General features: G+C 43.1%; 1 protein-coding gene across 3 annotated transcripts; it reads left to right on the forward strand.

Annotated features, from left to right (window-relative positions):
* The first annotated feature begins 2,010 nt into the window (after positions 1 to 2,010).
* Positions 2,011 to 24,086, forward strand: med12 (mediator complex subunit 12). Of its 3 annotated transcripts, none has more exons than XM_062393541.1 (43): positions 2,011 to 2,151; positions 2,865 to 2,969; positions 3,087 to 3,278; positions 4,097 to 4,256; positions 4,444 to 4,619; positions 5,065 to 5,175; positions 5,531 to 5,803; positions 5,975 to 6,121; positions 6,602 to 6,701; positions 6,815 to 6,951; positions 7,187 to 7,318; positions 8,445 to 8,571; positions 8,736 to 8,965; positions 9,079 to 9,138; positions 9,295 to 9,468; positions 9,883 to 10,027; positions 10,928 to 11,046; positions 12,080 to 12,223; positions 12,313 to 12,476; positions 13,195 to 13,326; positions 13,491 to 13,718; positions 13,810 to 13,954; positions 14,157 to 14,277; positions 15,535 to 15,645; positions 15,738 to 15,851; positions 15,997 to 16,133; positions 16,842 to 17,021; positions 17,227 to 17,298; positions 17,384 to 17,565; positions 17,772 to 17,933; positions 18,116 to 18,317; positions 18,928 to 19,037; positions 19,171 to 19,306; positions 19,677 to 19,826; positions 20,069 to 20,434; positions 20,547 to 20,688; positions 20,779 to 20,993; positions 21,400 to 21,474; positions 21,702 to 21,931; positions 22,061 to 22,247; positions 22,941 to 23,225; positions 23,535 to 23,616; positions 23,702 to 24,086. In XM_062393541.1, the coding sequence occupies exons 1-43, from the start codon at positions 2,050 to 2,052 to the stop codon at positions 23,737 to 23,739; spliced, it is 6,600 nt and encodes a 2,199-aa protein (XP_062249525.1). In that variant the 5' UTR covers positions 2,011 to 2,049; the 3' UTR covers positions 23,740 to 24,086. The 3 variants fall into 3 exon arrangements, with proteins under 3 accessions (XP_062249525.1, XP_062249526.1, XP_062249527.1); XM_062393542.1 differs by having other exon boundaries at positions 20,779 to 20,984; XM_062393543.1 differs by having other exon boundaries at positions 17,384 to 17,547.
* Positions 24,087 to 24,196: the final 110 nt, after the last annotated feature.

A 24,196-nucleotide genomic window follows, 5' to 3' on the forward strand; every position in this document is an offset into this window, starting at 1 on the left:
TGATGTTCAGCAGTCGAATATTTCTAATTGTGAACTGTATGAAATAAAAAAGATGAAGACATTGATAAGCATCGTAGGCAGTAAACAGTGGATTAACGTCTGCCAGCAGCTCTGCATCAACGTGACACTGAAATCTCTCCCTGGCTCATGGGGTAAAGGGCAGTTAGATCTTTGATTGGCGTAACCTGTTAAAGGTTAAAACTGCACATGGTTCCTGAAGCGAGAAAATGATCACATGCACTTTAGTAAGTAATGCTGGATCCTGAGATCCTGTGTGTGTGTGGTCCAAGAGTTACTCATGTTGTGGGCACTTACATCTGTTTACACACTCACATTATGGGGACTTGTCTTCCTCATGGGAACAAACAGCAGGCCCCCATAACCTGAATCATTAAGATTTAAGGTGAGGGTGAAGGTTAGGTAAGTAGTAACTATGGCTGAGGTGAGAGTAAGTCTCCAGGAAATCCATGAAAGTCAAAGTGAACTCGAACTTGTGTGTGTACATGTGCGTGTGTGTGTGTGTGATAATGAACAACTGAGTTCACAAACCACTGGACTCAGTATCTATACACCACTGTCATTACTTGCTGATTGTATCACATGGTAAACAACTCAGAGGTGTTGCATTTCTTTGCAGGGTTCACTTGACGAGCTGCAACAACATTACACAACCTAATCTTCTTAATCTGGCCTCTGTACTGTCCGTCCTTCTGCTCCCTAATGTGTGGATGTACAGTTTGTTTGTGTGGAGAATGTCATGACTGATTGGATTTGTGTGCTTGTGTCCCCTTGTTTATTTGTCTGCCAGTGAAATGTATTAAACTGTCAGTCAACCTTCCCAGATCATTATCTGAACTGGCTTTATTTGTTTTAATATTGCATTGAGAAAACTGCTGAATTGGAATTATGGATCGGTCTCAAAATGGATCCGTCTTTTTCAATCATCTTTGCTATTTTGTGACATGTTTGATCATTTTTTCTCTTTGGGCCTCAATTGTGATTAAAATTAGTTAGTACCAGAAGAAGAATCAGGGTTATTTAGATGGGTTTTTATATGCAAGGGATTTAGTTTGGTGTTTTGGTGCAAGTTGTATTGAAAGTGAATAGAAAGTGAGATGAAATATAAACACTGTTATATTAATTGATGGTAATGAGAAAAGATGGGGGCTAAGACGACTTCCCTGGGGTGCTCCTGTGCAGTAACTAAAAATGCAGCCTGTTGCATGAACTGTTCAGATTTCCTGTGTGTTCTGACCTGAGTAAAGAGGGCATCTCTATGTTTAGGTCCAGGTATTTGTTACCACTTGAGCTAATGAACTGTTGCATTGTATAAAAACAAGTTAATTATTTAATCTCATTGCTCCCATGTTTCCTTTTGTTCTTCTACTCCCACATGTTTACAGACATCTTTCAACTGTGAAGGTTTATCATATTATAACATATTTTTGTGGGCAAAGAGAACAAATTGTGAAAAAAAAAAAAAATATATATATATATATATATATAAAAGTTAAATTTAAAAATATAAATAAATTTAATTAAATGAATCCTGTGCAGTTCACTTCAGCGCAGGAAGTGCGAATTTGAGCATGTTAAAGTCCTCGCAAAGCCAATTAATATGCCTGAAAGAAAAATACTAATAATCCTTACAATTTCAATAGGGCCTCACTGTCTGCCAGTGCCTTTCAGTGCTCGGGCCCTAAATATAAAGTAAAAAGAAATGTCTAAAGCTTGAGGAAGTACAATGCAAATCATAAAGTACACGAGTGGAATCATATGTAAAACTATACAGTAGAGGTGAAAAAAATAAAATATATATATACATATTTTTTGTTATATATATAACTCTTTGTTATATGCAGCTACTTTCATTACTGGTGTTTTTATTGTTTTGTTCTTTGCAGAAGTGAGCGTCAGTAAAAAAGGACGGGGGTCAATCCAAGTGCATTAAACTGTCTCCCCGACTTTTATTGTGAAGCTGTGGGCGGAAGTAACCGCGGTTGTTGTGGCCGCAGAGGAAGAGCGGAGCTCGGGCTGTGATGCCGCTGGATGATGGCTGCCTTCGGGATCCTGAGTTACGAACACCGGCCGTTGAAGCGGCCCCGACTCGGTCCTCCGGACGTCTACCCGCAAGATCCGAAACAAAAAGAGGTTCGAGTGCTGCGATGCGCGGCCACAGAGCTCCGCGAGCGACGTTTAGAAGCGAGAAAACACCGCTGATTCCCGGAGGCTGTGCGAGCTAACAGCAGCTAGCCCGTGAAGCTAGCTGCCTGTGAACGACTCGGGCCTGTAGCAATAACAATGAACAGCAGCTAGTTGTCAGTCGCCTCGCTAGCTCCCCCGGTGTATTTGGAAAAACAACCGGTTCGATGGCGAAACTAGCACAGCTGCTAACCGCTGTGAAAACCAAGCGCCGCCAGCATCACTTAGCTTAGCTCGAAAACACACAAAGCCCAATGAATGTGAACTGGGGCTTTTTTCTTTTTTTACATTGTGCATGCCTGCTAATTGTTTGTTAGCTCGGTGTTTGGGTCCAGCGACTCGACGCTAGCTCAGGCTGCACAGCTAACCGGTGAATCTGTTATTTAAGATTAGATTATCTGTGCTCGCTTGTTTAAAGGCTGGAGTTTGGCCTGACCGAGCAGTGATGTCGACTCCTGATAGAACAATAACCTGCTGTTGTGTATGGATCGAGATGTGGGCTGCGTTTCATTATATTTAATATGCATTTCCCTGGTTTTTAGCAGAACCACTGAAGCATCAACCCTAGCTTCTCTTTATTATATCTCGCAGTGGTTTAGGGGTCAGAGATGTAGCAGATTGACCCGAGTGGCTCATCCTCTGGTTGTGTGTGTTTGCTTCAGGATGAGTTGACTGCACTGAATGTGAAGCAGGGATTCAACAACCAGCCGGCGGTGTCTGGGGACGAACATGGCAGCGCCAAAAATGTCAACTTCAACCCATCCAAGGTAAAACAGAAATGACCCTTTCGCCCTCCAGCCTCCCTCCCTGCCCGGCCGCCACTTGTTGTGTGTCTGTGTGTTGGATTTGTTCCATGACACGTTTCCCCCTCCACGCTTCTGCAGATCAGCTCCAACTTCAGCAGCATCATCGCAGAGAAGCTGCGCTACAACACGTTACCGGACACGGGGAAGCGTAAGCCACAGGTCAACCAGAAGGATAATTTCTGGCTCGTCACAGCCAGGTCACAGAGCTCCATCAATAACTGGTTCACGGATTTAGCTGGGACGAAACCGCTAACGCAGTTGGCTAAAAAGGTAACGCCATTGAAATCCTTTGTTTGTCAACAGTGTCGTGTTGGTTGGTAGCTGCTTGATGCGTTTACTGTTCACCCTCTGCACTGAGCTTGGGTCAGTGGATGATCAGTGCAATTATGTGCACAATGTCCTCCTGTGCGTGTTTCCTGCTGATTTCCACCCCCTGTGAATGAACTGGTGTTAATATTTCAGTGCATAATGCAACGTTTTACCACTAGAAAGGAAACCAAATTCCCAGCATATTGCTTGATGATGTGTAGAATGAAACACTCTTCAGGTTCAAGTGTTTTCTCCCACCCGCATTGAAATAAGCTGCATAGGTTTTTAACATGAGGAATCAATAGCTAACTGTTAGCATGTAGCTTGGTGCCATGCAGAATCCCCCTGCTGAGCTTGCATCCAGGTTTAGCCTAAGGAAAGTGGGATGATATAAAGCCTAAGGAAAGTGGGACGTTATTAAGCTGAGAAGCTGGTGGGTCTCATCCAAATGGCTGTTCTGTAATCAGCATTACAGCTTGAAATGGCCCCACCACTGTTAGCATATAGGGTTGTTTAAAGCTGACACGGCCCAGTGCTCTTGCTGTTGAATGTAGATATATCAGTGCATGTTTAACACGTAGTAATAAGGTTTATATTGGGTTTATTTAGTATATTGACAGATTTTTTTTTATAGCAGTTTACTCCTTAACATTTCCAATGCACTGTTTCTGTTTGGGGGAAGAGTATCACTAATCTTGCAACATCTGCTGTTTTGAAGGAAATATTGTTTGTTTCAGTCATCATTACTGACGCTCATTGAAATGTCCCTTCATCCACAGGTTCCAATCTTTAGCAAAAAGGAGGAGGTGTTTGGGTACTTGGCCAGGTACTCGGTCCCGGTCATGCGCTCAGCGTGGATGATCAAGATGACCTGTGCTTATCATGCAGCCATCACAGAAACTAAAGTCAAGAAGAGACATGTCATTGATCCGTGTATAGGTAAGCAGGTCAAGCAGGGTTTTTGTAACAATAACTCATGTAATGTGAGGATTTTTTCTTTTGGCAATCAATTTATTATTATGCTTTAATCGTTTTTCTTTTTTCATTTGGAGTAGAATACATGTTGCTGGTTATTCTTTTTTTTTTTGCCTTTGAAATACAATTTCTGTGTTTTGTGTGTGTGTAGAATGGACCCAGATTATTACCAAGTACCTGTGGGAGCAGCTTCAGAAGGTGGCCGAGTATTATAGACAGTTTCCCAGTCAAGGTTGTAGTTCACCTCTGCCATCCACTCCTGCTGATGTGGAGACAGCCATGAAGCAGTGGGAATACAACGAGAAGCTGGCCATGTTCATGTTTCAGGTCAGTTCACTCCCCGAACTCTACCGCTGAACATTGTGTGTGTGTCAACATGTTGTGATAATCACACTGATGTGTTCAGTCACAAAGTGATAATATCTGTATACAATAGGTGGTTATTAGTTATTAGCGGTTATTAATGTGAGCTTATCTGCATCCTCTACCCCAATTATGAGCAATATACAGCAAAGGAGTAAATAGATTATTATTATTCTCAATGATTTAATAAAAATAATCACATTACATTAGGTGGGTAGGGATTTAGAAAGGGAATTTGTGATGGATTACTATTTCTGATATTTGACCATCCTGATGCTTTTAAGTGAAGATGAATTTAGATGTGATTATACATCATCTGTAAATGAATTCTGTTGTTGCATGTAATCTTCTAATTATCATGTTAATCTAGATGAAATTCAAATGCAATATTTTTTGTGTGTGTGTTCAGGATGGTATGTTGGACAGACATGAGTTCCTGACGTGGGTGTTGGAGTGTTTTGAGAAGGTCCGACCTGGAGAAGATGAGCTCCTCAGACTCCTCCTGCCCCTTTTGCTACAGGTACCCCCCTCCTGTCCATTTCATATCATCTCACCAGTCTCCCGTCATCACTCCTGCACTGAAGGATTACATTTTGAAAACGTACACTCCCCCTTGACACTTACATATCTGTGCATATTTACCCACACCATCTGCTCCTTATTACAACAGACTCAGTCAGCTGTCAACGGTTCATCATGAACTGGTAACGTGTCTTCGTCCGCAGCCCTTTTAGCGGTGTTGACCTTTGCTGACAGTGGCCTCTTCGGCCCGCAGCCTCTTCTTGTATTATTATACTTATGTTTCCAATGCTGAGTGATGTTAATGGACTCTGAGTGCTGAGGGTAATGCTGTGAATCTCTCCTCCATCCTGCAGTACTCGGGGGAATTTGTACAGTCGGCTTACTTGTCACGGAGGCTGGCTTACTTCTGCACCCGCCGCCTCAACCTGTTGCTTAGCGACGGGAGCCTAGGCCCTGGCACAGGAGGACACCCACAACACGGCATCTTGACGCAACAAGGTAACGCCCTGCCCCCCACCCCGACCTCGCAGCCCGCAGGAGGGAACCAGCCCCAGACACCCTTCACAGATTTCTACATCTGCCCCCAGCACAGGCCTCTGGTGTTTGGCCTCAGCTGCATGTTACAGGTATTATAGCTTTACTTTGACTGATGAATAATCGATATATGGGATATGTGACACCTTTTCTTCATTCTCTGATAAATTTGTTTGAAACCATGAGGCAGGATTAGTAACACCTCACTTACTAGCTCCATTTTTCCTTCCCCTCTTTGTTTTGTCTCGTTCTTGCCGCACCAGAGCATAGTGTTGTGTTGTCCCAGTGCCCTGGTGTGGCATTACTCCCTAACAGACAGCAGAAACAAGACTGGCTCCCCTCTGGACCTCCTGCCCATCGCCCCATCCAGCTTACCAATGCCAGGAGGCAACACAGCCTTTACACAGCAGGTCTGTGCATCCGTGTTGATGCAGTGTTCTTTCTTTACTGTGTTTTGTTTTGAAGCACTTTGTAGGGGTTTCTATTTCGAGCACAAATATCTTGGTTTGTATTCCTTATTTGATAGTGAAGATGTTTTTTTTTTTTTTACTCTTATTCTTTAAAAACATAATCAGCCAAACAATTTATTGAATGAGTTACAGAAGAACTAGTTAACATAACAAATCAAACACAGTCACATAGAAAATACTAATACAGGGAAAATAAGACAAAACAATAACTGAGAACAAAGAGACGATTCTTGAGTTAACGCTGGCCAATGCTAATCCATATTCTTGTTTGGACAAGATGTTAAGTGATACCAGTCTCTTAATAAACACAGCTGGCGAGGATCTGGCAGTGGTTTATGTACCTTTCGCTCTGTTTTGTTGGGGGGTGTTTTTACTTTCCAGATGACAGGATTATCTTCTGAACTTGTCTTTTCCCCCCAGGTCCGTACAAAGTTGAGAGAAATCGAGGAGCAAATTAAGGAGCGAGGCCAGGCAGTGGAGTTCAGGTGGTCATTTGATAAGTGCCAGGAAACCACAGCGGGTGAGAGAACCATTCCTTTATCTCTGCAGACACCTGCTGACAGCACGTACGAGGAGGTCTGTGGGAGGCAAAACAAGCTCAGCATTTGAAATGTTTTTGTTATCTTCTGCCAGGGTTCACCATCGGAAGGGTTCTCCACACCCTGGAGGTTTTAGACAACCACAGCTTTGAGAAGTCGGACTTTAACAACTCGCTGGATTCGCTGTACAACAGGATATTTGGGTCGGGCCAGAGTAAAGAAGGCCATGAAGTAAGAACTGATTCCTCTTATCACTGTATTTCTTATACAGACAAAGCATGAAAACACTGGAAATGGTTTTAAACAAGGTGTTACAAGGCAATTTTATAAAAATCCAAAATACTTAAATACAGAGCAACTTGTTTATCATCTTCAAGAATTGAAATGTGGATTTAAAAGGTGTGATTGTGATGCTAGGATCTGTGTAGTTTTACCGGAATAACTCATCGTGCATACTTCTGTCCAGATGTCCCCAGACGATGACGCCGTGGTGACCTTGCTTTGTGAATGGGCAGTGTGCTGTAAACGTTCCGGCAGACACAGGGCAATGGTGGTGGCCAAGCTGCTGGAAAAGAGACAGGCTGAAATAGAAGCAGAGGTAAGAGACACACAACCTCAACTGACTTTATACATTACATTACATGTCATTTTAGCTGACGCTTTTATCCAAAGCGCGTTACATTTTTAGTACACTCAACATTTATGAGGAGCAATTTCAGGGGTTCAGTATCTTTGCCAAAGTTACTTAGGCATGCAGATGGGAAAGAGTGGGATTCAAACCAGCAACCCTCTTGTTGCAGAACACCCGCTCTATCCCCTAGGCAACGCTCTCCCCCACTTATACACTTGTAAATACCTGTAAACTAAGTTTCCAACATTTTTCACACTATTAAACCTCATTTGATCCTGTCATTAGTTCCTGGCATGAACTTAACTTGTCATTATGCCTCACAAGTTTGGGCCTAAATTAGTGGCTATATGCAGGTTTTTGATAAAAGGAATTAACTCTATTCCCATTGGCAGTCGAGGAGTTGCATTTCTTGTTTTTCCTGATGAGTCATGTTCGATGTCCCCAAAGCATTGCAAAATGAGAAGCTCTCTCGCCTCGCGGCTCGATCCACTGTTCCCAAGATGTAAAACACAATCAGCACACAAACTTTCATGGCTATTTACATGCCAACGCCTCAGAGGTTCAGTTTGAGTCATAACATCCCAGTGGAAAATGTGCAGCCACAGCATCCAGACTGCCAAGATAAAGAAGAAATGAACACCTTCATCCATGTCTCTTGTTTCCATCACATCCGATCGGCGCCGGAGCGGATAAACCCCTGTGTTTACTGCAGTGTCATTTGACCCGGGATTATAGGCAGTTTAATCGTAATCTTGCAGTTCCCGTTTTCATTTAGACGTTTGTCAATTTCCTGAAGTGATGTATTCAGTATGTTACCAGTAAAAAAAGCAAATATTTGATTTGTAAAATATATGCAAATGAACGGTATATTTTTTTCTTCAGCTCTTTAATTTTCTTTAGTTTCCATGTGAATGGATGGTCCTGGCATCTCAAGATTTAAACCACTGACCTAATTATCAGGAGCTGAACTGTCCCGTCTGAATATTAGTCTGCTTAGTGCTTAAGTTTGTGCATTTTAATAATCAACAGCTGATATTCCTCCACTCTACTTGGAGCAGCACTCACTCTGCTGCTATGTGTCGTGTGTTTGCAGAGGTGTGGTGAGTCGGAGGTCGTGGATGAGAAGGGTTCCGTGTCATCCGGCTCCCTCTCGGCTGCCACTCTACCAGTCTTTCAGGATGTTCTGCTGCAGTTCCTTGATACCCAGGCCCCCACACTGAGTGAGCTTTCCCTATTTTCCCTTTCATTTTCTTCCCCTGTGATTCTCAAATGTGTCAAACTTGATCTCAGTCTAATATTGGATTACCCAGTGCATATTTATTATGAATTACTTGGCGGGGGAAACCTGCTATTGAATTATTCAAATCCTCTTCCTCCTCTGTAGCGGAGCCTGGGAATGAAAGTGAGCGAGTGGAGTTCTCCAACCTGGTGCTGCTCTTCTGCGAGCTCATCCGTCACGACGTCTTTTCCCACAACATCTACATGTGCACACTCATTTCCCGAGGCGACCTGGCTTCTGACTCCCACCTGCCGCGCCCACGATCCCCCAGCGATGAGCCCTCGGATGAATCAGAGCGCAAGGAGCAGGAGGCAGGCAGCAGTATCAAGATGGAGGCACGTTTGAGGCATCTTTTGTTGGTGTTGTGGAGTGTGATGAGTAATTTGTGCAGTGGCACTGAGTCACACAGGTTCAAAAGGTTAACATGAGCATATGTTTTATTCAACAGGATACCGGTCTGTCGGAGTCGATGGAAATCGATCACAACTCCAGTGCTAATTTTGACGAGGTAAATATTATAGTTACGTTTTTAAGTTTCCTGGCACAATGCTGTAGTAAATATATTTATATATATATATATAAATAATAATAATATAAAGTAACAAAAAAGCAATTTGCTTGTGCCCTTGTTCCGAGTCATTTAAGCTTCCTTTTTGCTTTGCAGATGTTCTCTCCTCCGATGCACTGCGAGTCTAAGGGCAGCCCATCTCCAGAGAAACCGGCTCCGGAGCAGGACAGCAAAGCCGGCTGTAAGGAAAAGGGGATGGACCCGGCCTTCCCTCAACTGTACGAGCAACCTCGCCACATTCAGTATGCCACACACTTCCCCATTCCTCAGGTGAGAGCACTTATAATTTGGCTTTTCAAAAGAAACCCCAGTAAATTGCGCTTCTGGATTGTTATAGAAAAATAGATGATTCCTTAGAATATACCAGATTTTTCTTTGAGCTTCAGTCTTGATCATGTAGAATTTAAACAGCATTTTAGTGCTGTCGTGAAGAATTATAAGCCAAGTATGATTTTGTCTATATTATAATATAATTTTATCAGGATCTGTTTTATTATAATTGCTAATCCCCTTTGGGACCTATCACAAAATGAGCTCAGGTCGAGTATCCACCCTCTAACGCGCGTGAGCGTCGGATGGCTGGGAAGCTTCAGAAATCCTCCTCCCACATATGAGCCATAGCATTCGTCAGGTTATCAAGTGCATCCAGTTCATAACAGTGTTCATGTCTTTTTTCGTCTGTAGGAGGAAAGCGCCAGTCACGAGTGCAATCAGCGGTTAGTGGTCCTGTACGGCGTCGGGAAACTGAGAGATGAGGCGCGACACACCATCAAGAAAATCACCAAAGACATCTTGAAGGTTCTCAACCGCAAAAGCACAGCAGAAACAGGTACTTCAGTTTTTATCATCCTTTGACTGATGCTTGATGTGTCACATTTCCCATTTAGTCTGTATTTTACATCACTGGGGCTGCAGGTAGCAGTTTGTCTGGCAGCCAGCTGCTGTTTAGGATTACATTTCATCAGTTTTATTTGACCTATTTTTCACGTTAAGGGATTAAAATGATGCTTTGAAGTTTATGAACACGTCCCTCGATTTATTGAGTGGATTTTTCTCCATCTGTCTGCAGAATAATCCAAGTATATCGCATTTGATCAAATTTAATGAGCTTTATCATGCATGGATGTTCCTAAAACATTGTTCACATGCACACTGACTGCTCATCTTCCTACTGTGGCCAATTGTGCTGTTTCCCTACTCAGAACTCTCCTCTTTCAATAGTTTTCATTTGTATTCCCATTCTCATGGCCTTTCAAAGGGAACAATCTTTTTTTCCCTTCTATATATCGACCCTGGGGGGTAGGGGGGGGGATGCATTACTAAGTCTTCTATCCACCCAATTTCTATGCTAATAGCTCTCATCTGTTCACAGACACCTTATCTCAGATACATGTGACCTTATTAATGTGATTTAAGGATTTCAGACTTATAATTGCATGGATTGGAGTGTTTAGTGGCCCATTCCTGTCAGTTCACCATGACCTTCAGCTCACAACTGTGTATCTCAGAAATAAAAAAAGTACAATTTTCGCTCACGGTCAGTGCCTTCATCACAGTGTCTCTTGCAGTAAAGCTTCAAATCGAAGGAGGCTGGAAATAAGATAACAGGGCACTGACTTAATTTGATTTCACGGCTGGCCTGTTCGCCGAACTGGAGAACGACACCGCTGACCGGTCCGGAGTCGCTGTTTCCTTTCTTATTTGTTTTCCCTCTGTCCCACATACACAGGAGGAGAGGAAGGACAAAAGAGGAAGAGGAGTAAGCCAGAGGCATTTCCAACTGCAGAGGATATCTTCTCCAAATTCCAGCACCTCTCCCACTTTGACCAGCACCAGGTCACGTCGCAGGTGAGAGCAGACAGCCTCACCAGCCACAGGGTTTAGTCATGCAAACACAATCAGCCTGGAACAAGAGGGCTCAAGGTGCCTCATTTGAATGTAAATGTCATTTGAGTGTTATTTGATTTCTCTCGTGAGATGTGTGAATACAATTTGAATGGATAATGCACTCGGGTGCCTGTAACTTGAAAGCCCAGCAGAACCTAATGTGTTTAAGTTTAGATTAGTCCAGCTTGTAACCGAGGATTCAATTGATCCCAAATGCAATTAAGTCAATGATAACCCATCCATCATAAAACGCTTTGACAAATGATGCACTATTTCATCTGCATTTTAAGTGCTTTTAGTTCCAGCTTGCTAGTAGTCCCATGGTCAAGTCTGCATCAAACTAACACACATGTTAAAAGTCTCTGGATGTCTTAAGCCTGTTTTCATAATGTTCAGGGATTTGTTTTTTCAGTTTCTTACAGAAGAACAACTTTCAAATAGCATTATGGTTAGTTTCCCTCATTATATCACATAATTCACTTTCTTGCTCAGGGTGAGATGAGAACAACGATGCCATCATATGTATTTAAATATATATATATATCAAAACAGGATATATAAATCATATCTGCCAGGCAAGCGTTGTCTCTGCTTTATGTGATAAAGTAAGTCACAGAGTCTGTTGCTTCAGACATTTTCATGATATTTTCCCTAGTATAATATCCTGAAAGTGTGTGAGCGAGCCCAAGTGAGAATACTGCAGGAAAACGCTAATTCCACCCCTCGTCTAAATATTCCAGACATTTTCTTATTCTGAGTCTGACTCGTTGGAAAACAGCTTCCACTCATAGTAGAGGAGCAGTTGCTCGCCCCCAACAAACAAATTCAAGTGGTTGACAAAATATTTTGGCATGTTGTTCGTTTTAGACTGTCTCGGTTGGAGCTCTGCTGAATGGCTTCTTTTTGTTCTTCTGTAGCTTAGAGTTAGAGTCAAGGTTGGAAATGTCGTTTTTTATAATTCTAATAAACGTCTTGATCATGTGTTTGCATGCAGGTGTCCAGGAACGTGCTGGAACAGATCACCAGCTTTGCCTTAGGGATGTCCTATCACCTTCCTCTCGTCCAGCACATTCAGTTCATCTTTGACCTCATGGAGTATTCCCTCAACATTAGTGGCCTCATAGACTTTGCTATTCAGGTACAGGTAACGTCACCGTCATTTAAACTGGATGAAATCCAGATTAATTTGTGTTTAATCGTCACTGTTTGACTTGGTGCGTTTTGCAGCTTCTGAATGAGTTGAGTCTGGTGGAAGCCGAGCTGCTGCTGAAGTCCTCCAGCTTGGTGGGCAGCTACACCACCAGCCTGTGTCTGTGTATCGTGGCTGTGCTGAGGAGGTACCACTCCTGCCTCATCCTCAACCCTGAGCAGACAGCACAAGTTTTTGATGGGTATGTGACTCATGAGCTGTGGTGTTTACCAACAACTTCCTAAAAATCTAAATCTATACAAGACTACATTTAATCAGGCTCCTAAACCTGGGATTTTGGTTTTGTAGATACTATTTTTAATTAAACTGAAACAGATATTGAAGGGTAAAACATCAGGTGAAATAATAAAAGTAATAAAAAGGATGTTTGAAGTTAACGAGTCTTTCTCCAGTCTTTAATTAATATGATTATTATTGTATTATTGGAATTTTGGACTCTGAACGCCTCTTTTCAGTTGTTTTTGGTGCCGATATTGGAGGAATTCGGTTCGATTCTGCTGTTTTTTTTCTAGTAAATTAAATTATATACACCAAAAGCAAAACAAGCCTATAAAATTCATCTCTAAAGCTCATTCTATTTGTGCAAACATTATACATATTATTGTTTACATTGGAGTATATGCTGGGTTATTTCTCCAGGATGTTACTGGACACATAACCACCCCTAAAACTTCAAATTGCTGTTTTTACATTTAGATTTTTCTGCATATTAAACATAAAAGACCTATTGAGGTAATTACTGAGCTTTAGAGGTGCTGGCGGGTGGATTTCTTTCTCACCTCTGGACAGAGTCAGACTGGCTGTTTCTTTATGTTTCCGGTCATTGACAAGAACGTTATTACAAACTGTCAGGTTCTTTTAAAGTAGATCATGTGTATCAAGTGTAAACGTGTTCACAGGTTGCGGATCGTGGTGAAATCCGGTGTGAACCCGGCAGACTGTTCCTCTGCTGAACGCTGCATCCTGGCCTACCTGTACGATCTGTACACCTCCTGCAGTCACCTCAAAAACAAGTTTGGGGAGATCTTCAGGTACGAGTCAATCTTCATCAACATTTTATTCGGTTAAAATACCTTTTTGACTTATCTAATAAAAGGGGATGTGTCAAATTATGGACCACACAAAATATTTAAATACACCGTACAATACATAGTTCCACCCTCACCTCCTATTCTCTGCGTTCCTCTATGTTCAGTGAGTTCTGCTCCAAAGTGAAGAACTCCATCTACTGCAACATCGACCCGTCGGATTCCAACATGCTTTGGGATCCTGTGTTCATGATGGAGGCCATCGCCAACCCCTCGGCCCACAACTTCAACCACTCCATGGTGGGAAAGATCCTCAACGACAGCCCGGCCAACCGTTACAGCTTCGTCTGCAATGTGCTCATGGATGTGTGTGTGGACCACCGAGACCCTGAGAGGTGTGTGACTCTTGTTGGGCTTATGTTTCAGACTGCTGCAGTGTTCTACTCCCTCTTGGACGGTGGTTAATTCTGTGTAATATTCTTCCAGGGTAAACGACATCGGGATCCTGTGTGCTGAGCTGACGGCTTATTGTCGCTCTCTGAGTGCAGAGTGGCTCGGCATCCTGAAGGCTCTCTGCTGCTCCTCCAACAACGGCAACTGTGGCTTCAACGACTTGCTGTGTAACGTAGATGTAGGTTTCCCTGTTTATCAAGCACTTACCTTGTTGAATCAGCACATTTGATTAACTCTTCAATCACTGTGGTTTTGATCCCTACCACTGGTTGCTTTAAAATAGCTATTCTTTCTTTTCTCATTAACTCTCAAGACTAAAGCATCTTTTCTCATGATAAAATATTATTTTTAAAGTCGATCTCCGCTCTCGTGTCTTTCAGGTTAGCGATTTGTCCTTCCATGATTCCCTGGCAACTTTTGTAGCCATCCTCATTGCTAGACAGTGCCTACTCCTCGAGGACCTGGTTCGCTGTGTGGCCATTCCTTCCCTCCTCAATGCAGGTAAATATAAGTCAAGTCTGCATTAAACCTATCACTCCCAGTTTGAGAAGTGCCACATTTCAGCTATTTATCCTTTTAATTTGAACCTTTTCAACCACGCATCCACAACTTTTAGAGTTTTTGGCTGGTTCAGTGCTACGTTGCTGTAAATCTTTGAGTTGAGTTTCGGATCAAATTATACCATTGGTCAATGGTCAGCAATGTGCCCAGTGACTGACTGAAGTAAAACCATTGGTCGCTGAGTTTTGGGAGTTTCCCATAGAAAAAAGACGTAGTCTCAAGGTCAGGACATTGAAGCCAATGAGGAAGTGAGTGAAACCTGTGTTCTTTAGAATTAACAACATTTTCATAAGGAGTTATCGCTATTTTAAAGTCTTTAACACAGCATGATGTCATTTTGAATATTATGGTCCCAATTACTGTAAAATAAACCACAAACCATAAAGCACAGTAGTCATTGGGACACATATGACGCAATGACACCATTTGAATTCTATTTGGCCTGTTGCCATTTTCAACTCATCACTTTCACTCTTTAACTTTATATTTTAAGCGTTTTCAAAAATTCTCCCAGTGCTTTTAGTTATATACATTACATTTATATTACTTCCACTTTTTTCATGCACTTCATTTGCATCTTATAATGTTCAGTTTTTTTCCACCTACCCAATGTCAACAGCAGAAATACCCTCTGGGGTATGAGCGCCCCTGGTTGAGAGCCACTGCCTGAATAATCTCTATAATCTATATATAATATCAGAGCCATTAAGCTTTCAATGAATTAGTCAACAGTTCATTGCTGCCTGGCTCATAGAAAGGAGCACCAAACTCCATCATACATCTCTTCTCCCAGAGACGAGGTTAAACACGGCATATTTGATCTGGGTCCATGAGACCTCAATGTGCTTCTTGCCCCGGTGAGAGCAGAGCCTCTCTCTCTCCCTGCTGTTAATCTTTCTTCTCACAGCATGGACACAAAGCCCCACTCAGCCATGCTGTTTGGTTGGGATTGGCTGGTTTTATAACACAACTACACATTTCAAATGCCAGCCGCTCTGGCTCACGAAACCTGCTTTGTTCTCACTCCATCCATCGACAACAGCGCTAAGAACATTCCACTTCATCCCGACTGATAAGACGTCTATTTAGGTTTCAATTTAGATGTAGGGCTTTGATACAATGGATTATATGTCCTTGTAAAATAAATGTGACCCTGAAGAAACTGATAAGTATTCATCTGTCCGAACTTACCTTCAGCCTGCAGCGAGCAAGACTCAGAGCCAGGAGCCAGACTCACCTGCAGGATTCTACTGCACCTTTTCAAAACACCACAGCGCAACCCCGTCCCCCAAGATGGTGTGAAGTCAGGTAGTAGTAACAAGACAAATCATTATTTTTCTTTTGTTTCTACTTTATTGGGGGCTTTTTTTTTATCCTGTACTGGTGTTGTGACTTTTCAGATAAATCCTCAGTTGGTATTCGGTCGTCTTGTGATCGCCACCTTCTTGCTGCCTCTCAGAACAGCATTGTCGTTGGAGCAGTATTTGCGGTCCTAAAAGCCGTCTTCATGCTGGGTAAGAGTCTTTGTAGCGCTGTCATATTAATAATTCAAGGTCAGGAGCTGTTGGATTAAAAAACTATTTTAATAATGAGTGTGTTTTCCTGCTCAAAGCTCTGAGATCTCCCTTATTAACTTATCTTGGTGTCTTCATGTTTCAGGCGATGCTGAGCTAAGAGGCTCTGGCCTGTCGCACCCCGCTGGCCTCGATGACATATCTGAGGGGCGCAACGTCTCTATAGAGACGGCCAGCCTGGATGTGTACGCCAAGTATGTTCTGAAGACGATCTGCCAGCAGGTGAGAATATGATTTGAAATCTGGTGAATGAAATTGAGGCAATAAAATGCCCTGCTGCATCAGTCAGTGTGTAACCAATGAGTTGTAACTACTTGGTGACAGATGTAAGATTCATTTTCATGCTCATTATTATTATTAGGGCTTTCGGATTTTCCGTGTGGAAGCTTTTTGGGGCCGACATAGAAACAGCAAACGTGCAATTTATTACAAATATAAGCTCCTGCTAAGGTGCTTGTAAATGCAGTAATCCAAAGATGTATAAAAAGCGTATATGAGATCATTTTTTGCACCAGATGTTACTTATGCCACATGAATATGAAGGCCAGTGACAGACAGAGAAAGAGAGAGAGAGAGCTGGCAGCTGCTCAGAGGGCTGAACGTGCTGTGAGACCTGAAGAGACTTCAGACACATCTCACTATGTTTGCCCAGCAAGGCTCTGACGTGCACTTCTATTCCCTGAGAAATGAGCCATAGCCCTGTTTCCATCAACACCCACTCAGCCTTGTTTATGCTTGTTTTGCATGGATCAAGAGGTCACATGATTCTACAGCTTCTATGAGCCGTGTTGTCACTGAAGTCTTGCTCTCCAAACCGAGACGGAGTGATTCACCTCCTCATGATAAAAAATGTAATTTACCGACCACTTCCACATTCTGCCACTTTTCCCTCCTTCCCCTGCTTTCCCTCCCTCTCCCTCTCCCCACAAGGAATGGGTTGGAGAGCGCTGCCTGAAATCTCTGTCTGAGGACAGCAGCGCCCTCCAGGACCCGGTGCTGGTGAACATTCAGGCCCAGCGGCTGCTGCAGCTAATTTGCTATCCTCACCGCCAGCTGGACACTGACGATGGCGACAACCCACAGAGACAGCGAATCAAACGCATCTTACAGGTAGAAAACTTAGAATTCAAACTGTGTTTTTGAGCAAATTATGACAGATTTATACATGTACAGAACTGTGAGGTTTTGCTGCCCCCTGCTGGCTCAGTCAGCGGTTGAGAAGGTGTCTTTATCAGTGCCGTGAACTATGCAGCTGACTTTTGATAAGAATAGTGCAAAGTAAATATAACTAAAAGTGATCCTCTGTCTTTTATAGAACATGGACCAATGGACGATGAGGCAGTCATCCCTGGAGCTGCAGCTGATGATCAAACAGAGCACGAACAATGTGAGCTATGGTTTTGGGTGCAAGGATGAAATATGAATGTTTATTCCTCCTCATTTTAAAACCACTCATTTATTTGTTTCAATAGGAGCTCTACTCACTGCTGGAGAACATAGCCAAGGCCACCATTGAGGTATTTCAGAAATCCGCTGAGATGAATTCCAATAACCCCTCAGGGAACGGAGCTGCAGCCCAAGGCGGCTCAGGATCCAACAACAGCACCACCACAAACAAGATAAAACCTATTTTAAGGTGTGTCCATCTCCTTAGGTGATTTGTCTCTCTTTTTCTTTCATTCAAGTGTGTTTTACGTTGTTTTATTTAATTTTGAAGTCTAGTGTATATTTAAGCTTTTAAACCCTTTTGCAATTAGTCTGCTTTTGGATTCATTGCAACTCATTTGTAGAAAACGTAATTCCACACAGAGGGTCGGTTTTATTGAGGCCTCATTGTGCTTGTGTGCTTTGGATTTGCAGCTCTTCAGAGCGGTCAGGTGTTTGGTTGGTGGCGCCGTTGATAGCCAAGCTGCCCACCTCAGTTCAGGGCCATGTGCTGAAGGCAGCCGGAGAGGAGCTGGAGAAAGGACAGCACCTGGGCTCTTCATCGCGTAAAGAGAGGGACAGGCAGAAACAGAAAAGGTAAGTTGCCAGCTCATTTTTCACCTGCTTCTTCGATACATTACAAACTGTATGGTTGAAAGGATGTTTCCAGTTTGCTGTCCAAGGCTATGGAAGCTACAATAACAAATATCACAAAGCCACTAAGCCAATGACGTGAGCATGATTTCATCTTTATTAAAGTTGGTGTTTCCTTCTTCCAGTATGTCTCTGCTGAGCCAGCAGCCGTTCCTGTCTCTGGTGCTGACCTGCTTGAAGGGGCAGGATGAACAGAGGGAAGGTCTTCTCACCTCGCTCTACAGCCAAGTGCAGCAGATTGTCACCAACTGGAGGGAAGACCAGTACCAGGATGACTGCAAGGCAAAGCAGATGATGCACGAGGCTCTGAAACTACGTCTGAATCTGGTAAGAATCAGCCTTACAGAACAAAATCCCTGTGGTATTTGAATCTGTATAAATTGTTTTACCCTCACCTTAAAAAGGCTTCGGAAGTATTCAAATAATTAGTAGGAAAGTCTTAAACAATTGTTATATTTTTTGTTTTGTCTATACCAATAAACTAATTTGAATTGTTTTGAAGGTTTGGTGCGCTGGAGACTTTCCAGTACTTGCGTGAAGTTTAAATCAGCATCATTAAACCCATAGGTACAAGCTACAGTAACTCAGAAGCTCATCTGCTTGTAATGTGCAAGTGTAGGTTTTAGAATAAAGTTACCTTCTAGTCCATCTGTTCACTTCTACTTCACTGGGTCCAGGTTGCATTAAGTATTCTGTATATTCATGGGAAGACCAGAACTAAAAACTTAAATTAACCCACGCTTCCATGAAAAGGGTATAACAATTAGAACTCTGTGTTTTCAATCATCTTCTTGAATCTTTAGTTTGATTCTGTAAACCCTACTTATGTGACCAAATACTGTCAGTCCAGTGAATGGAGTGAATTCAGATTCCATTATTGTGTTTGACTAAACATGTCATGAGTCGACTGACGGTTGTCTTTCCTCTCCTCACAAAGGTGGGTGGTATGTTTGACACGGTGCAGCGCAGCACCCAGCAGACCACCGAGTGGGCGGTACTACTCCTCGACATCATCAGCAGCGGCACAGTGGACATGCAGTCAAATAAGTGAGAGAAAGCCCCCATTCCAAAGTGCACTTTACTCAGCATTCATCTAATAATTATTGCTATACACAAATTTCCACCAGTACTATTAACATTCACTTGATCCTCATGACTTCTGTTTGTTTCTCTCCAACAGTGAGCTCTTCACAACCGTGCTGGACATGTTGAGTGTGCTGATTAACGGCACACTGGCTGCTGATATGTCCAGTATCTCTCAGGGCAGCATGGAGGAGAATAAGAGAGCCTATATGAACCTGGTCAAGAAGCTCAGGGTAAGAACAGCACAACCATTTCAGCCCCAAGAGAATCTCTTACCTATAAAATGTGATCGTATCCCTGTATTCATTTGACTGTTAACGCTGCCAAGAGGTTTGGTTGCGTTTCAAGTCGAGGACCATTTGATTTTGGCCATTTTTCGTTCTGAAGTAAGAGGAGTGCTAAATTGGCTTCAGCACGGCCAGCTAAAAATGAGTAGAGGTTAAACGACACACAGTAGAATCTCTATAGCCAAAATAATCACATTAACAAATTGTTAAAAATGTAACAGACCATGGAAAAGAGGGGAAAATATTAATTTAAAATGCATCTGTCTTGATTAGCTGAGTACGGTTGTTCTACAATGTTCCTGTTTTATCTCCACAGAAAGAACTTGGGGATCGACAGTCGGAAAGTTTGGAGAAAGTTCGCCAGCTGCTGCCGCTGCCCAAGCAAACCCGTGATGTCATCACCTGTGAACCTCAGGGGTCGCTCATCGACACAAAGGGCAACAAGATCGCCGGCTTTGAGAAGGAGGTAGGGCGAATTCATCACATGCTCATTGAGCTCAACCCGAAGTATTAGTCTGATTCATCAAAGCAGGATGTTATCATGTAATAGAGCCATTCAATCCAAGCCTTTCACACAGACTCCATGTTGTTTACCATAATGCAATTTTACACACAGGGAATGTGTTTACATCTGGGAAGTGCCATCTTCTAAATTGAGGACAGAATATCATGTACATATTGAATGATGCAACATCTTTGTCCCATCAGGGCCTTCAAGTTTCAACCAAACAGAAGATTTCTCCGTGGGACGTCTTTGAGGGTCTCAAACATTCCGCCCCTCTTTCTTGGGGCTGGTTCGGTACTGTGCGTGTGGACCGCAAGGTCACTAAATTTGAGGAGCAGCAGCGTTTCCTGCTCTACCACACCCACCTGAAGCCCAAACCTCGCAGCTATTACCTGGAGCCGCTCCCCCTGCCCCCTGAGGAGGAGGAGCCGCTGACGCCTGTCTCCCAGGAGCCGGAGAAGAAGATGATGGAGGCAGTGAAGCCAGAGAAGAATGTGCCGGCTGTGCCGCCTGACTCCAACAAGAAGAAATCCAACAAGAAGAAGAAAACTCCCTCTGCCAAGACTGAGGTCAGCTATGTCTGCTATTAATCATGATAGAATAAGAAGGTTTTACTGACAGGCACTCCTGATGTTTTTTGTTTACTCTTCCAAAAATAGACTTTGTTCTTTTTCTCACCAGGACTATGTGAACCGCACACAAAGTGGTGTGAGCTACGGGACGAGCATGCCCCCTGAGATGATGCAGAACCACCCATATGGCAGAATGCAGTACAGTCAGCAGGCCATGAACATGTACACACAGAACCAGCCTCTACCTCCAGGTCAGCTCCCAGCATATATATTAGTTCAAAAGGACATCATCTTAAATACCATTTGAGATTGTGGTTGACCTAATATTGCTTCTTCCACAGGAGGTCCTGGGTTGGAGCCTCCGTACAGACCTGCCCGCAACCCACAAATGAACAAAATGATGCCGACTCGGCCCAGCTACCCAGGCATGATGCCCAGCATGCAGGGGAGCATGCCCGGCATTATGGGAATGGACAAGCAATACCAAATTGGCTATAAGCCACAGCCTAGCATGCAGCAGGGCCAGATACTGCGCCAGCAGCTACAGGTCAGACTGGTGAGTCAGTCTGCACTGACAGATCACAAAACTGCAGATTGGAGGGAAACCAACTGTGAAGCTTGAGTGTATTTGGGACTTGGGTCATTGGGGTTAGAGCACCATTGTATTATGGGGGATAAAAGCTTCCCTGTAATTCCTGAAAATTTTACTCAGATTTAAACTAAAGTTTCTGGATATGTTTCTAAAAGACTTGAACATCCTGCATCAAAACTGTATAACCCTGTTTTGCTAATGATTTCACTTTTATGAGAGGTATTTATACCTACTCTAAATTTGAATTAAATTTTGGAATGAAATCACCTGCTGAAAAGAATTAAATCCTGGTTTAAGACAATCATGACTGTTGAGTGAAAAGGAGAGAGGGCATTGAATGTTTGCTGAATTGTGTTATTTGTCCATTCAGAATCAGAGCATGATCGGGCAGCAGATGAGACAGATAACACCCAACCAACCATACACTCCAATGCAGGCAACTCAGGTAAGGGTTTCATTTTTCTTATGATCCATTAGACCTCTGCCTTCAGAATGATGTCACACCCGAATAACTCGAGTTGACAAGGTTCCAGTTGCACAGGAACAATGTTTACGTTAGCCAGCTAGCCATTATTAGCATCCTGAAAATTATCCTGATGTCAACCAGTCAGCAATGGTTTTCCTCTGTGTCTCAGTTGTAATAATCAGTCATTTCTCTCTCTGTCTGTTCAGAACATATCACAGGGCTATACCACGTACGGATCACACATGGGGATGCAGCAGCATCCGCCACAAGGTGGTGGTATAGTTCCCTCCTCCTATGGGAACCAAAACTTCCAGGGAACTCATCCTGGAGTCAACCCGGCTGTGGTGGATCCTCTGAGGCAAATGCAGCCGAGGCCCAGTGGCTATGTTCACCAGCAGGCCCCAGGCTACGCACACAGTATGCAGAACACACAGAGGTCAGTCAAGTGTTCCTGTCCAGCTTCAGACGCTTGAATTCATTCTCTTTTTTCGTTGCTTCTTGTTTCTATGTTGACTTCTTTGCTACAAGCCCTCACATTTCTTCTCCCTGTCCTGTCCAACCACAGGTTTGCCCACCAGCCCATACAACAGAATCCCATCATGCACGGCCTCGGCCACATGGGGGGCCAGGGCGTCCATCCAGGCTTGAGGCCCAATCAGATGCTGGCAGAACAGCAGCAGCAGCAACAACAGCAGCAACAAGCAGCACAGCAACAGCAACAGCAGCAGTACCTCAGACAACAAGCACTCAGAGTATGTAACTCAATGATCGTTACTTTGTCCTTAGCTGTGTCTTGGCTTCGTGTATTCATTCTGGGTGGTAAATTGCAAAGTGGAAAGGAGGCGGTTAGTGTGCACTGTCTTTTCAGTCAATTTCTTTTTAAGATGTTTGTACAAAAATGCAAGTGGACAGTAAATCAGTGGACAGACACAGACACGCAGTTGAGAAGACGAGAGGACTTAGCTTTTGTTTCATCACCTGATTTATGATAAGTGAAAGGTTTCTTGCTCCAAGTCTGTTTAACAGTGAATTCAGTTCCCTTAAAACATAAATGTATATGACTTACTGATTTAACTGCAGTCATAAAAAATAACAAATTAAACAATAGCTTTTTTCCAGACCTGAAACATGTCTGGATCCCAATTCCAGAAAATGAGTGTTGCATTATTCATTAATAACATTTCCCATATCACAAAAGAAGAATGCCCCAGGGGATTGTGCAGATCAAATGATCGAAGGAAAAGTTTCAGAAAATGTCGGAGGTAACTGATTCGGACATTTATAAATTTACATTTATAAATTGCCGGAGTTGGTCTCAGGCTGAAGAATTTAGCTTTATTACATCTATTAAAATGTTCTAATAGATTTTCAATTTTAAAGTCAGAGGCCATGACATTTTACCTCTTAAATCAACATGTTATATTTTTCGTGGTTCTCCGCAACAGCAGCAGCAACAGGCCCAACAAGTTCAGCAACAGCAACAACAGCAGCAACAACAGCAGCAACAACAACAACAACAGCAGCAGCAGCAACAGCAGCAGCAACAACAACAACAGCAGCAACAACAACAGCAACAGCAGCAGGTTCAGCCACAGCAAGGGCCTCCTCAACAGCAGGTTCCACAACAACAACAACAACAACAACAGCAGCAGCAGTCAGCGGTGCAGCCACCGGGCCAGGCACAGAACCAGGGCCTGGGGATGCAGCCGCTGCCCCCACAGCAACCGATGGTAGGTTCCATCCACACAAGTTATTTATCTTTCTGAAAAAACGTAATAATAAGTAAAACTTTGTAACGGCTACTTCAACGTTATTTGATTCTTGTGAATATGGTAATTCAAGAACGCCTTTATGGACTTTCTTAAACTTTGGTTGGTGGAGGCACACAAACACAGGCGATCAATAAAAGAAAATACAGGAAACTGACTAAAAACCATCACTATATGTCAGGATGACTGCTTCGTATGCCTTTCCTCCAACGGTCAGTAATGTGCAGTGAGACCTTTGGTGTGTCGCTGCTGACACTGATTCTGTGTTAGTTCCCCCGACAGGGAATGCAGCAGACTCAACAGCAGCAGCAGACCGCAGCTCTGGTCCGGCAACTGCAACAGCAACTTTCAAGTGAGTCCGAAGCTTCTTTCAAAACTGTTTATTTTCCCAGTCATGTGTGAGGATGTTAATAATAAACAATCCCCTCTGTTTTCAGACACACAACCAGGACAGAGCACCAACCCGTATTACTGATAGGGCAGAGAAGTGGCCCTGTTCATGTGAGGAGGCTGGGCTCTGTAGAACGTGTCCATTCCTGTCTGGGTTCTTAGGAGGGAACGAGGCACAACAACAACAACAACAACAACAACCAAACCAATGAACCAAACCCCATCTCGACCACTGAGGCGACGGTCCGTCATATAATGGATTTTCAGGGAAGGGATCCTGCTTTGACATCAACAGATAACGGTTAATAATGGAGAAGTCTATGTAAAAAATTACCAGAAATTATAAGAAATAATACAAGTTTTTTATTTTATTTCAATTTGTACAATTTTTTCAGTTTCGTGTATTTCTCATTAAAAACTCATGTCAGTTTTTTTATGTCTTGTACTTTGTGTTTACTGCCTGTAGAGTGTGAACCTGATCAATGAAACTCTTCATGGTGACTCTGGTGGGGTCAAAGGATTTTATTCCATTTTGAAAGGCT

Source organism: Platichthys flesus, chromosome 8, assembly GCF_949316205.1.
Source record: "Platichthys flesus chromosome 8, fPlaFle2.1, whole genome shotgun sequence".
NCBI lineage: Eukaryota > Metazoa > Chordata > Actinopteri > Pleuronectiformes > Pleuronectidae > Platichthys > Platichthys flesus.